Source organism: Anomalospiza imberbis, chromosome 16 (assembly GCF_031753505.1).
Source record: "Anomalospiza imberbis isolate Cuckoo-Finch-1a 21T00152 chromosome 16, ASM3175350v1, whole genome shotgun sequence".
Taxonomy (NCBI): Eukaryota; Metazoa; Chordata; class Aves; order Passeriformes; family Viduidae; genus Anomalospiza; species Anomalospiza imberbis.
This window is the reverse complement of record NC_089696.1, coordinates 11,260,412-11,274,555: the sequence shown is the minus strand read 5'-3', so window position 1 is coordinate 11,274,555 and position 14,144 is coordinate 11,260,412. Positions and strand designations below refer to the sequence as shown.

General features: G+C 46.5%; 1 protein-coding gene and 1 long non-coding RNA gene across 2 annotated transcripts; both read left to right on the top strand.

Moving 5' to 3' along the window:
• Positions 1 to 1,864: 1,864 nt before the first annotated feature.
• On the top strand, positions 1,865 to 4,037 carry LOC137483722 (uncharacterized). Its single transcript, XR_011004621.1, has 2 exons — positions 1,865 to 3,292; positions 3,483 to 4,037. It is a non-coding gene; the product is annotated as an uncharacterized lncRNA (long non-coding RNA).
• Positions 4,038 to 6,267: 2,230 nt separating this feature from the next.
• Positions 6,268 to 8,549, top strand: COX19 (cytochrome c oxidase assembly factor COX19). Its single transcript, XM_068207029.1, has 3 exons — positions 6,268 to 6,369; positions 6,477 to 6,588; positions 7,672 to 8,549. Exons 1-3 carry the CDS (start codon positions 6,288 to 6,290, stop codon positions 7,757 to 7,759), a joined length of 282 nt encoding a protein of 93 aa, XP_068063130.1. The 5' UTR covers positions 6,268 to 6,287; the 3' UTR covers positions 7,760 to 8,549.
• The last annotated feature ends 5,595 nt before the right edge of the window (positions 8,550 to 14,144 follow it).

Genomic DNA, 14,144 nt, shown 5'->3' with positions numbered 1-14,144 from the left:
GGCAGGGTCCTGCAAGAGCCCACGTGCCCAGGGGACAGCTCCAAGAGCCACCCCCACCCTCTGCATCCTTGGGGGATGACAACAAAGCAGAAGTGACCAAGAACAGGAAGCCACTTGTAGAAATGGTGGCTCTGGGGGAAGGAGCTGATTTGATGCTCTATCCCATATTCTCAAGTGTGGATATTTTACTCCCCAGTTACAGATTCTGGCAGATTACTGGGCTCTACTGCTGTTCAACCCTTTAAAATTCTTTAGTTTAATAATTCTTTTGCTGGCATTCTCCAAGGCTCTCAGGTGCAGGCTACACTGATGGAAAAATTATTGTTATTTATTAATAATAATAAAAGTACATTAGCCAAAGGCAAGGGGAATCAATAAACTCTAACAAGATTGACATGAAAAAGCTGTCTGCTTGTCTGCCTGCTCTCCAAGGCTTGTTATCAGGAGTGGAGTTTTTCACAAGGGGGAACTGTCCTGTGCAGAAGAGGACCAGGCAGGGTGGGCAAAGAAAGGAGAGCAATGGATGATGGTCACATCCATCTCAAGATTTGCTGCACAGCTGAGAGGTCTTGGCCTGCATCCTACTCTCCCAGACATTTCCAAGAATATCCTGTTCTGCCAGATTCTTCTCTGAGCAAATGGTGTGACTGCTGGGACTCCTGAGACTATAATATGCAGTAAGAGGGAGGGAAAAAGCCCTGCATGGGTACCAAAGGAGGAAATCTGTTGCTGTTTACACAGAGGTCTGTTGGAGTAGAGCTGGCTGCTGCCAGAGCAAGAAAAATCACCTTCCCTAGGACTTCAGTCTGTGGTGACAATATAGGGTGAGACCCTTTCTCAAGCAGTGAGCCCATGGACTTGCAGCCTGCTGGAATGATGCCCTGTGAGAAATGAGGGATGAGGAATCTTTGCAGTTTTAAAATAGAGCCAATGTGATGCCCTCACCCCCATTTCTTCCTCACATCCCTTGTCTTCCAGGGTGCAATCCTGAACACAGCCTGCAGCCACAGGCTTGCAGGTGAGGATCCCACACAGGACTGGGGGAAAACATTGCTCCCAGCTCACATCTTTGTCTTTCTACCAGCCCAAGGCAGAACCACCTTCCTGATCAGGCTTTGTGGGCACAGCTCAGGGGACTCATCAGTTCCTCCTGGACAATGAGCCTGCTTTTAAACACCACAGTAACTCCTGTGTGCTCATCTGGAGAAGGTCACATCACCTTCTAATGAGGCACAGGTTAGCAGTGTTACAGTAACTGCAGGATAATGCAGGGAAAAGGTTGTTATAAGGCCATAATTCAGTCAATGACTGCTGATAACATCATAAACCACGAGAGTGAACACCAAGTGCTTGTGTGCCTTGCAAGGCTCTGCCACTGCTTTACAGCCCCTGGAGATGCCTATCAGCCCATGTATTGTTATCAGGGACATATAAAGCCTGAGCACACCCTATTAAACATTAACATTTTTAAAGACCCAGATGTGTTAAAATTCAGGCTGTTCCTTGCTAATGGATTTTGCTTGCCTTGACAAATGCCAGTGCAAAAAGAAATCAAAAGCTTTCCGACTCTGACCTCTTTCAATTTTTCATCATTATTGCATTGTTTTATTAGATTACGCCCACTTCTTCCCACCCTGCAAATGTGTATTTCTACAGGATCACTACAGGGTAGTGATCAGTATCTCAAGTATTCACTTTGCTCATTTTTATACAAATAATTCCTTAATTTCTTTTCATTCATCTGTCAAATCAGTGTGGGTTGTAAATCTACTCTGGGAAGAAAGACTCCTGAAAAAATATTTTTTAAAAATCTTTATTTCATGGCAAAAAAAAAATAGATTCCCGAGTTGTTTTTGTTTTTTGGGTTTTTTTCCCCCATGTTCTGAATTGAAAGATTATATGTGATGAATCTGGTCACTGGGAGAAGAAAATAAAAAAAAATATGTGCATGAGATTAGTGGAGAGCCTAAGGTGAGAGTATTTCACACACGTGTTAAGCATTTACCATTCTTGGGAACTTTGTTGCTTTTAAAAGCCTCCTTCTTGGACTGAATAGATGCCATTCCTTCAAGAGTCTCACTCAGTGAGAAAACACATGTGAGATCCTTGGCTTTGCTGCTGGCAATGTACTTTTTAATATGCATATCTACAAAAATATTTGCAGTAAAATCCCTTGTAACTGTAGCTAGAACCATGATCTTCCAGATCTACATTTACACCAACAAGTCAAGGCAGCCTGACCTGGGAGGTGAGTATTGAGTAGGTTGGGTTATGAAGAGATGATTTTCAAAATACAGCTGATAAATCAAATGCCTCAACAGAGCTCCAAGGATTTTTTGTTCTGGGTCTCTGGCTTCCATCTCTCTCAACAACATATTGCAGAAATTGTGTTACTCCAAGAGAAATCTGAGGCATATCATAAAGGGTGATTAGTTGATATCTACAGAAGCAGGGTCCCAACATCTTCCTTTTGGACCCCTCTCTTGATGCAGGTGGAGATATGGAGTTAGATGTACCAGAATTGCAATAAGCAATTTAAGATGAAGGTTTGTTTCACCTCTCAGTGCAGCATTGCTATTTCTATAACGTTCCTCTCTAAACTGATGAGGCTTTGGCTCAGTAATAACAGAAAATGAGCTATCACTCTGTATATCTTTATGAGCAGATATTAAGGCCTTGACCTTATTGGCATGAAACTACAATTTCCCTGTAAGTGCAAAACAATAATATTTCATTAATCATCCACAACAGAAATCCCCATTCCCCAGACTATTCTGGCAATATTCTGCATTTTTGCTTGTCTAGGAACCTGAATTAAAAGGGAGAAAAATGGTTTACAACAGCCTGTGGCAGTGATGGAGCAAGAGGCCTTATGTAAGAGCTGGCGGCGTGCTCGGCTCACGAAGGTGAGGCAGAGGAATGAGTGATCCTGGAAGGATGTTTCTCTGAGGTGTGTTCTCTGCCTGGGCTGGGAACAGCAGTCTCAAGGGCACAAATTCCAGCATCTGAATGTGCTTGGTCTTGTTCAGCTCATTAATTTCCTACAGCTATCCCAAATCAAGCTACGAAATCCCCTAGTGCTTTATTCCAAGCCTTTCATGGCTTGTCAATAAATTATTTTCCAATTAACTACCTGATAATTTGAGTCTGCAGGCTTTTAAAAGAGGCAGAGGCAGAGGCAAAGAGGTGAGAGAGAGAAAATAATGGAAGTCATGGACATTTCCCTGCCCATAAAATGAATAAAGGTTCTTCTCTGAAGTATTACTCAATTTGGTGCTTCCAAAACATACTGGTGAGTGTGTAATAACTCCTTCTGAGGAGATGAGGAGATGTTTGTCCAACTGATGGATAAACACCAGTAGTGGAATAAGTTTTCAGCACTGCTTGACAACATTGGAAAATAACAGTTGTAAATGTTACTTCAGTCCATAATTAATGATAAAAGGTCTGATTCAAGCAAAGGATTTTTATTTCTTTTTCAGTCTATCAAGCTGTGTAACTTAAAAGGGGAAGAGACAAGATTTTCCCTAGTTTGGGAAGTCTTCTAATTCGAGTATTCTAATTTTTGGCAAGGGCTCAGGACTCCATACTAGAGATACTGTGAAACACTATGAATTATCTGATCTCTCTGGTACAATGGGCACCCTTTTGCTGAAGCAGCTATTTCAGATTTCCCTGATGCAAAGTCTCTTGCTCCTCTGAAAGAAAATATGTAAAAAGCATTTAATACTTTGTTTGTGGCACTGCTCTTTTTGGCTCCGTTTTTGTTGAGTCCTTTTGGAACTGGTTGGTTTAATCCACAAATGAGGTTTTTTTTCTTCACAATGATTATCTAATGGGGGTTTTATTTGATCTCCTTGGGAAAAATTTATCCTAAGTTGCTGAAGCATGTGTATTAGATTGTATGAGAACGTGTACCTTTAAAGGAAATTCTAGAAGATACAACTGGCATTTGCAATAAAAACATTAAGTAATCATAACCAAACACCTGCTACTATACCTGACCTGAATTTGAGTAATTACAACATTTAAGACTCCAAAGAGAAACCCTGAGTTAACGAACAGGTTAAAAAAAAAAAAAAATATATATATATATAATAAATTCTACCAAGTTGATGTAGCCTTTGCAGAGAATCACAGAATGATTTAGGTTGGAAAAGACCTTTAAGATCATTGAGCCCAACTGTTCCCCCAGTGCTGCCAAGGCCACCACTAAAATATTTTCCCCAAGTGCCACATCTACATGGCTTTTAAATACCTCCAGGGATGGGGGCTCCACCAGTGCCCTGGGCAGCCCGTGGCAATGCTTGGGGAAGTGAATTTTCCTGATATCCACACTGACACCCAGCTGGCTGTCATCTACAACCTTACTGAGGGTGCACCCCATCCCATCACCCAGATCATTGGTAAAGGTGTTAAACAGAACTGGAAAGGGTTGCTGCTGTCTGCCTGGGAGTAATTCCACTGTGGGATCCATGCACATCTTTTTCCTTTGACTTCTTCCTTTATTGCATGGGAAATCAGCAAGTCGGCCACTGTGACAGAAAGGAAGGAATGTAATTTGGGCAGTTTGCTAAAATCAAGTGCCTTGGACACATCTGTTAAATGTGTTCAGATAAACCAAAGTTACTTCCTGCTGCCCACTCGTCTGAAATCTGCGAGACAGTTTGCTGCATGTATTTATGAAAGAGGAGTATCTCCCTTTTACCATTAAGTGTTATAACGAAGTCAAGTGGAAAAGTGCTATTTACTGTATAATAAAACCCATCTATTGTTCATAGCCCTGAAAACCTAATAATAAAACCTTATATTTCAAGCTGTGCAAACCAGTTGCTTATGTAATAGAACATGGTGTAATTTTCCATTTACAATTTCAATACTGTAATAGGAAAGCAATCAAAGCATAAACAAAAGACACTTTAAACGGAGCTGCAGTTAATATTTCCATAATGGCTGTCCTTAAAAATTGAAGCTATTTCATTTCTTTTTTTTCCCAGCCTTGAATTCTTTCTGCTTAGCTCAGTCATTTAATTAAAAGAAAATCAACTTAAGAAAGATAAAATACTGTCTTAAACCATTTGCAGCTCAGGGGAAAGAAGAAAAAATGCCAGCATAATCCACGGTTAACACTTGGTGAGTTAAATTAAAGCTATTTCTCATCCTCCTTTCAGAAGGAGATTGTGAATCTGCAGAGTTTGTGCTGTAAACCTGAGGGCAAAAGGGGTGTTTTTCTTTGTTGTACATCTTGAGGATCTGGAAGTTCACCATTTCTCCAGCTTCTGCCAGCAGCCCCTTGGTTTTACTGGTGTCCCCCACCATTTATGCCACACGATGGGAACCCACGTGCTTGTAGGAGGTACAAAATAACTCAGAGCCGTCCCTAGGGTTTGTGCAGAGCTTAAACCACGAGGATTGATGAGAGATGAGGAACCACATGGTGGCCAGCACGGGCGGCTGATGGTCGAGAGGAATGAGGACGGCCCATCCAAAGTCCTGCTGGGTTTCTAAGGAAGTTCATCCTGCCTTCCTGCCAGCGCCAGCCCCAGGGCTCCGGGATCACACGCCAGCCAGAGCTGGGGTCAGAAAATGGGCTTTTAAGTCAGGGCCCAAAGCTCAGCAGTGACAGGTGAGGAATTTATTCTTGGGGCAGAAGGGAAGGAGGAACCTGGCCTCAGCCCTGCACAGAAAAGGGAAAGATTGGACAAGGCTGGATGCTGTGTGAAGGGATTAGCGGACAGCAGGCTCCAAGTTTGGCTCTTTCCTCCTCCATTTCCCAATGCACAAATGCCAAGGACAGAATGTTTTTCCGGGCCCCTCCACAGACAAGCAGCCCACGACCATCACAGCCACCCATTCACAGGAACGAATCGCAGACTCACGGAAGCCCAAAACACCCTGAGTTGGGAGGGACCCACAAGGACCGCAAAGTCCTGCACAGGACAACCCAGAAAACACTGGGAGCACTCGGAGGGGGAAGAGGACAGTGACACGGCCTTTGTGAGGAGGAATCGGTTAAATTCGCGGAGGCTGTCGGAGCCCTGGACGCAGGGGCGGCAGCAACGCTCCCGCTCCGTGCCGGGCCCAACATGGCGGCCGGCGCCGTCTCCATGGCGACGAGCACCGCGCTCCGGTTGCCATAGCAACGCCCACGCCGTCCCCGCGGCGGCGGTCACGTGACCCCCGCTCGATGCGCTCGGCGCGCGGCTCCCCCCGGCGGCGGGAGCGAGCGGGAGAGGGCGCGCAGGGAGCCGGAGGGAGCGGAGCGGGTCCCCGCGCCCGGCAGCGACATGTCCACCGCCATGAACTTCAGCAGCAAGAGCTTCACGCCGCGGCCGCCGGACAAGGGCGCGTTCCCGCTGGATCACTTCGGTGCGGTAGCGCGGCCTAGCGCCGGGCCTGCCCCGCGCCCCCGCGCCCCGCCGGCCCGGGGCCGCCCCCGAGCGCGGCGCTAGCGCGGCCCTCGCTGTGTGTTGCAGGGGAGTGCAGCGCCTTCAAGGAGCGCTTCATGGAGTGCCTCCGCCGCAGCGGCTACGAGAGCGCGGCCTGCCGGCAGAGCGCCATGGCCTACCTGGAGTGCCGCATGGACAGGCGAGTGGCCCCGCCGCGCCGGCCCGGCGGCGCGGAGAGCGGGAGAGCGGGCGGCGCTCTGCGGGGCCGCCGGGCGAGGGCAGCCCGCCGTCACGCAGCCCTTTTTGGCCATGGAGGAAACATGCTCCGCGTGGCCTCTGCGGGGTAGCTGCCTTGTGGTTTCCCCGTTGTCCAGGGAGGCCCGCGCACCTTGCGCCCTGCGCAGCGGGCAGTGTGAAGCTTTTTTGTTTTGTTTTGTTTACAGCTGTGCTTACAAGTGAAACTTTTAGCTTGTAGCCCGTACTTTGCTCACCTTCTGCATGGCCTTCTCAATAAGAGCTGACTCTGTTCAAGACGCCTGCAAGTGTTGTGTCTAACTTAGCAATGAGTTATCAGAGCCAGTGGTATTTTTCTTGCATACACTAACGCAGTTGAGTCTTAATTAATGCTGAGTTCAAGTGAAAATAATTTGGCCTGTTAGCCCCTTAGCAATATGTTTCAAGCAGGCAAGTTAAAAGCTTTTGTACGTCAGTTCAAGCGAAGAAAGTGTTGGTGATTGGTTTTCCAGGGATGTTTCCATTCCTGCATTGCTTTGCAATGCTTCCTGTACAAGGCTGAGTCAGGGAACCTTGAAAAATGCACAAATTTCTCTGTATCGAGGGAAAGTGCACTGCAAATCAAAAACGAGTTTGGAAATCACTGCAGCAAAGTCTAATGGCACCACAAAGGCTGTTCTAAACCAGATTCTCTTGAAAAAGTCAATGGCATTGGTAGAATTTTGGGAAGCTCTTATGCAATCTGGTAATTAAAGATAACCAGGAGTCAGGTCAGTTTCTGACTAAACTCTTACTCAGTACCTAAAATGGGGAAACAACGCATTTAATTGGAAAACCACTTTAAAGGGGGGAAAATAATTGCTGAGTGTTGCTTTCCTTAAACTGAATTTTCTGAGGTCTTGTCAAACAGCAGTCACTCTGTATAGGTGTCTTGGATCTGTTTAGGGTAAATAATAGTAGATGAAATAGAAAATGCTGCTGCTCTCTAACTAAGAGAGAGGCTGTGTTCTCTAAAATGTGTTTTATTGTTTTCTTCTTTTTTACTTAGGCATCTTATGGCGAATGAACCACTGGAAAAATTGGGATTTAAAGACCTGATAAATGAGAAATCAGAAGAAAAACCTGAGAAGTCGTGATGAAGATAGATAACTTTGCTCCTCATGAAGGGAAAGCATAACTCTGAATTTAGTACATATTGTACATTCTGTTCATATTGCAATAGGAAGTGTTTCCTGAAAGAACCTTTTTTCCAAAGTTTAATTGTCCTAAAATAAGATTTTTCTTTAAATGAGCAAAAAGTACTGCCTCTGTCTGCTTTGCTCAAGCATTTCTTAACTTCTTTCTTTTAATTTCTCTAGAGGCAAAACAGTTACAGCCCGAAGTGTTCTCCCTGTCTCTGTAAGAACAGTGAAGTCTTATTTTAAGGGGACAAAAACCCAAACCAAACAAACCTTTATTGTGTAGGTCTTGGACTACTGATTAATCTTCTGTGGGCAGTACTGATATGCTCACAGCAGTTACTTACCGGGTGGAAATAAATCTGTTGTACTTTAAAACTGATTTTTATTAAATATTGACATTAGTCCCCATCCCTGGGATGATCTCACCCTGCTAGGGCAGACGTTGGGGTCCTGTGGGGGTAATTGAGGTACAGTGTTTTTTCAGTCATTTCATCTTCCATCATTGTTGGGAGAGTCTTTCTAGTTCCAGACACCAGTCAGGGAGTGATTCTGCTTTTATTTACCATGCCACCAGTGTTCACCTATTTTTTTCATCATTTCACTGGGAATAGTGGTATTTCTCTTGCATGTTCTAATGCAGTTGAAGTTCTTCTTAATTAATGTTGAGTTCAAGCAGAAATAATTTGCCCTGTTAGTCCCTGAGAAATGTGTTTCAAGCAGACAGTAAATTTGTAACTCTTCTGGATGTGTTTCCCGCTGTATGTTCTGCCCTGTTATCCCTGCTGCTTTTTTTTGGTTTTAACCCAGTGAATCATTTCTCTGTGTATCTGGCTCTCTCTGCCAAGGCAGTTCCCTAACGCTTCCCTCTTTATCTGCTGTCCCCTCTCTGATACATCTCACCTGCCCTGCTGGCTGCTTTTGCTTCTGCCTCTCTCCACTGTGCACCTGCTCATACTGAGTTCCAGGGAAGAGTGGAAGAACATTTTCTGCTCTTCCTACTGATCATTGGGGCTGAGGTTGAAATTGTTGCTCTGTCTAATCTGATGGAACAGAGTGCACACAGCTCAGAGCAGGTCCTGTTTGAAAAGGACATTTGCTTGCTGCTGCATATTTTTATTCCACTTCATTCTCCTGTTCAAATTATATTCTTTGGTAAGATTAGTACATTTATAGGAAAGATAGCAGAGATTATATTGCTGCAACAGATAGTAAAAGACATTATATTAAACCACTGAATAAGAGCTTTCTTTTAGCGATACCAAGTTAGAATTAAAATAATCTCCAGCATCTTCAGAAGAAAGAAATCAAATTTCATGCTTCTGTGCTCCCTGAATATTATAAGGCAAAGTGAATTCCTGGTAGGTCTGAAAGAACCCACCAGTGTTGGGGGAGTAATCTGGGCTGTTACCAGTGGTAGTTTCATTTTTTGGCTGTTACTCTTCACTGTTGTTTTGGCCAAGCAGTTCATCCACCAGTTCCATCTGTGTTGCCCTGAGACATTGATGCCCTGTCCTCCAGGTTGTTACAAAGTTTTTGAGGTGTTGAGTGACTGCCACACGAACAAGACTGCTGGGGGGAAAGGTTTGCACCTTCTACCAGCCCTAAGATCACATTCTCATCCTGTCCAGATCCATGGGCACGTCTCATCCTGCTTCCCAGCACTGTGAGTCAGCTGCTGTCCCCTCGTGCCAGGACAAGGAGAGCTCTGAGTGTATAGCTGGAAATTCAGGGAATGGGCAGAGGCACTTCTGTCCTGGCTGTAAGCACTGGCTGCAGAAAAGAATGTGTGCAGTGGAGCTTTAAGGGAAGATCAGAGCTGCTGGGGGACATTGGATATTGAGATCTGATGCAACTGAGAAGTGGTGGGAAAAAAGCCATTAGTGCCAGACCTGGGGTCAAACAGTTTTCCCAGTTTGCTCAAGGGGACAAGTCCCTCAGCACTGGAGTCATCTGGGAGAGTTCCCAGAATGTTCTTCAATTAATTCCTGCCAATGTACAAATCGTGAATTAAATCTTTCCACTTGAAACCTCTATTTTAGTGTTGCTGGTGGTATCCAGGTTTGTACTCCTTTAAACTGACAGTGGGGTATAAGCCAAATGAAAGCAGTCGGTTCATAGCCAACTTTGCTGTGCTCCAGGAGCCTGTCCTGGAGAGGTCCTGATAAACTGATTGGGAAAAATCTGTATTCTGGAAACGCTGAGCTGAGGCGTGTGTGCTCCAGGGGAGGCAGTTTGTCAGAGGCACTGATTTCTAGGTGGAGCTGTTTGGAGCTGATGAGCTGCTGTGCTGTGGGAGTGCATCAATCTCCCTGTGAGGAGCCTGCCAGGTGCTGCCCGTGCCAGCGCTGCCGTGAAGCTCCACCTGCTGACAGATGCTGCGACCTGGAGACAGGCAAACCATTGGGAATCAGCTGGGATTGACGTACAGCCTCCAGCCTGGGTGTAATTGCACAGGTGTGGAAGGGATAGCCCGAAGCAGGAGGAAGTGGTGACTGTGGTGGAGTGAAAATCTGTGTGAGCTGTTACCATCGCAACAGAAATCAATAAACCAGGGAGGTGCAATTGTCTTTTCTGTAGCTTTTCTGCAGCAAAGCCTCATTCACACCCTAATGAGGCACCCAGCTGCTTGGGATCAGTCCCAGGGAGTCCCCGGAGGGCTCTGGATCAGTAGAGCTTTGCCTACACATTCTTTGCTCAGATTAAAATCCACTCAACCACAAAGAGCTTAACCTTGATCACAGCAGTTATTTACAGAGAGAACATTGCTGCAAGTTAACCATCTTTACGTCTTCCTGGGAGACCTTGGGCTCTAGGTGTATCTCTCCAAACAACTACAGTGACCTGCAGAACCAGGAAGAAAGGGTTTAATAAACATTTCCAGAGCTCTGGGTGTGCTTTTACGGAAAAGCCTACACAAGGAGAGCCTCCTGCTCTTGCTCTGGAAATGGGCCATGGTCCAAAGTCCTTTGTAGCAGCACAATGAGGCTGTGCCTCGGTGCTGGGGAGAGATTGTTGCTGCATCTGCCACCTGCAAGGACATACCTGGCATAGCAGGAGGGTCACAGCTGTCAGCACCTGTGGGGAGAATGTCTGGGGCTGTGAGCAGTCAGAGCAGTGGGTGTGGCTGCTGACCTTCACGCTTGGTCCTTCCCCAAAGCATTCTCCCAGTTTGTCCTGCTGGCTTCAAGCCCGAGGAGCTCCTTGTGGCTGGGTGTTTCACATATGCACCAGCTTGGTTTCCTTGGGAGAACACATTGCTGCTGGTGATTATATGCCCTTAGGGGCAGCAATCAAAACAGCTTTTACTTATTGCTGCCTTTGGTTTTGGCTGAACCAGATGAGGGGCAAGCAGTTAAAGCACCTCTTAAATTTCACCTCATTGTCTCACTTCAAGCAGAGAACTGAGAGGCAACACCATTTTCACTGATCCTCTGGAATGAAAGCTGGGTTATAGGAGGCTATGAGAGAAGGAACAGCCTGCTGCCATATAAAAATTGTCTGGAGCATCACTTGTTGCTGCTCTGAGAAATGCCTTGGATGTTCTGACTCCACTGGAGAGCAGTATTTTTCTACATTTCTTATCCATAATCCCTGGGATGGGCATGATGCTTCTGCTAGTGTGCAGGACTGCTGTCATGTCTGGTAGCATATCTATCCAGAGGAGTTAAGTGCTTTTGTGCCTGGAGGAGATCCATGCTGGAAGAGATCCTTCTGCTAAACTGGGAATATTGTATACTATATCAGGTTTCCCACAAAATCAAAGCTCTGACTCAGATGAATTTAAAAAAAAGACTGGAAGTGCACATACAAGGGTATATTTCCTTTTCAAGGGTGTTTCAATGAAAACTGGACATCTGATTAAGCTTATCCTGTTTTAATTTTCTTTTTCTTAATGATCTGCTTCTCTGAGTAACTGGCAATGTTGCATTTTTGTCAGGATGCAGCAGATTTTCTAGCTTACAGATTTCAAGACAAAATGCCTTCCTTCTGGAATGAAGGTGCCATATGGCTTGAAATGCATAATTGATCACTGCTCAAAATAGGAGCTTCATAGAAAGTCACCTAGAAGTCCAATGAGTGTATGCTGGGGACTTGATAGACCATGATCCATTTTTTGTTTCCTGGAACTGATGATGATACAGGGACAGGTTTTTATGGCTCTCCCTAGAGGTTCTGATGCTTGTGCTCTCCCTCATTATCCAGGAGATTTTGGGATTTGCATTAGCAGGTGCATCAGTCTTATGCTTGCTGACTCCTGCTGGGCTTGGCTGAATGACAAGCTGGCACTCACCGTATAGCCCAACAGAGGCCACGGTTCTCTGGGTGAAACAGTTCAGCTGATCAGATCTGTGGGCTGCATCCAGCCCTTGGCGTCCCACGTTTCCCCACCTGCAGTGGGATGCCTGCACAAGCAGCCCTTCCCACACAGAGTGAGGTAGGTTCCCACTGCTGTGGGTGGGATTTTGGGGTCCATCTGGTCATCTGTCCTGCAATGAGCAACACCATAAACCACCTTGTATTGTGGATGCTTTTCTGTCCAGGTCCTTGTGAATTATGGTAAACGCAGATAGGAGCAGTGGTGGAAAGTAGCCTGGCAAAGAAAGAGCTGGGTGGTGAAGAAAGTAAGGAGACAGAATGACCCAGGCTTTTCACTTCACCTTGATGGGTTTAAAAAGCAGGTGGTGGGGGTGCTTTTGCACGCCCTTTGGGCAGCTGAGTCCTTTGCCTATTTCAGTAACCTCAGGGGAGATGACAGCTCTGATTTCTGGAGGATTTCTAGTTTTCTTGCTGCTAGCAAGCCCTGCTCAGCAAGAACCTGCTCACACACCCAGTTCTGATCCTGCTTGCAGTGCTGCTGAACAAGGGGAGCACGTGGGAAGGCAGCGGTGCTCTGTGAGGGAGTCAGGCCCCATCGTGTCTCTCAATTTACATTTCTCTGTTATTAAACCATGCTCTGGTTTTCAGCAGGGTTTGGAAGCATCTCTCCTTAGTGGGCGAGGCAGGAGGATGATGGCACTGCTGAATCTGGGACACCAGGATGGCCCTGAGGGTTTGATGTGATGCTGTGTGCTGCAGCCATCTGCTGCCAATCTACCCAGGGCTCTTCTCCTCTGGGTTGCACTGACAGCCTCAGGTAGCAGGGCTGGGTGGATGGAAAGGCATTTCACCACACTGAGGAAGTCAGTTTTTAGGCAGGCAGATAGATCCAGATGGGGAAAAAATATTCCCGCTGCCACTCAGGATTGCAGAGAAGCTGCAGATCAGATCAGTGCTGAGGAAATTGCTGGTAACTCAGGATGCTGAACCTGGCAGGAACAAAACCCCCCACTGATAAATGGGCCTTCATGGCCCCATGAGCAAGCACCAAGTAGGAAATCCCAGGGGTGTCATCAGGCTGGCTCCTTGCTGGGGGCTGAGGTTGCCTCCCTTGGCTTTTGCTCTTTTGTGTGGGGGTGGGAGTTAAGCTGTCCTGACTTCAACCCCTGGATTAGGCAGGTTGTCTTTAGCCTTGCCCTCACCACCCAGCCCATACACAGCACAGCCTCTGGGGTGTGCCTGTTGTTTGGCACATCTCCTGTGTCCGTGTGCATGCTCAGAGTGGTTGCTAAGGCAGCACAAATCTTCTCTATGCTTTCCAATTTCTGTCTGATCCAGAGGTGTAGGTGTACTGCGCCCATGCAGCCTAATCCCAGAGCAGGATCTGTGTGGGAGAGCAGGGCCAGTGCCAGGGATCAGGAGTGAGCAGTCTGTGTGCACAGACATCACTGGGAGTGGTGCAGGTGGGTGGGCTGTGGGGTTCAGTTTCATTTCCCCCAACCCCAAATTGTGCTGCAGAGCCCAGTGGAAAAGAGGGACTGTCCACTGCCAACAACCAGGATGCAGCACGGAGGGGAACACCGGCAGGACGTGCATCCTGACCTCGTGAGAGGGGAGATGCTCAGGCTGTGCAGGGGCAGCACAGAGATGTTACAGGAACTGGGTCACTGCAGGGCTATGCTGACAGGAGGTGCAAGTTCTGGTCAAACAGAGATGCTGAGTTCACTGGCTGCTGAAAAGGAACCAGGTCGGTGAAAAATGAGAGCGTGTCTGGAACATCTACTTCCATCCTTTTAAGCAGTCATGGCAGGAGACTTGCAGGTGTGGTGGTGCCAGCTAGAAGGACTCATTTGAGCACAGAGATGTCTGGATTGATGGCTTTATTTCAGCTTATTTTAGCAAGTAATAGGCAGGGGGGTGATGTTTATCACTGAAACTGGAGCTGGCTGCACTTTAGATCACAGCTCTAATCGGCTGGACTGACTGGGACAGTAAATCACTTCAGCAGCACCAATAACACAGG

Excerpts from the sequence above, each read along its gene's own strand:
- COX19 (XM_068207029.1), top strand. The coding sequence starts at position 6,288 with ATGTCCACCGCCATGAACTTCAGCAGCAAGAGCTTCACGCCGCGGCCG. Across the intron at positions 6,370-6,476 it reads GTTCCCGCTGGATCACTTCG|GGGAGTGCAGCGCCTTCAAG; the intron begins GTGCGGTAGCGC and ends TGTGTGTTGCAG. Across the intron at positions 6,589-7,671 it reads CTGGAGTGCCGCATGGACAG|GCATCTTATGGCGAATGAAC; the intron begins GCGAGTGGCCCC and ends TTTTTTACTTAG.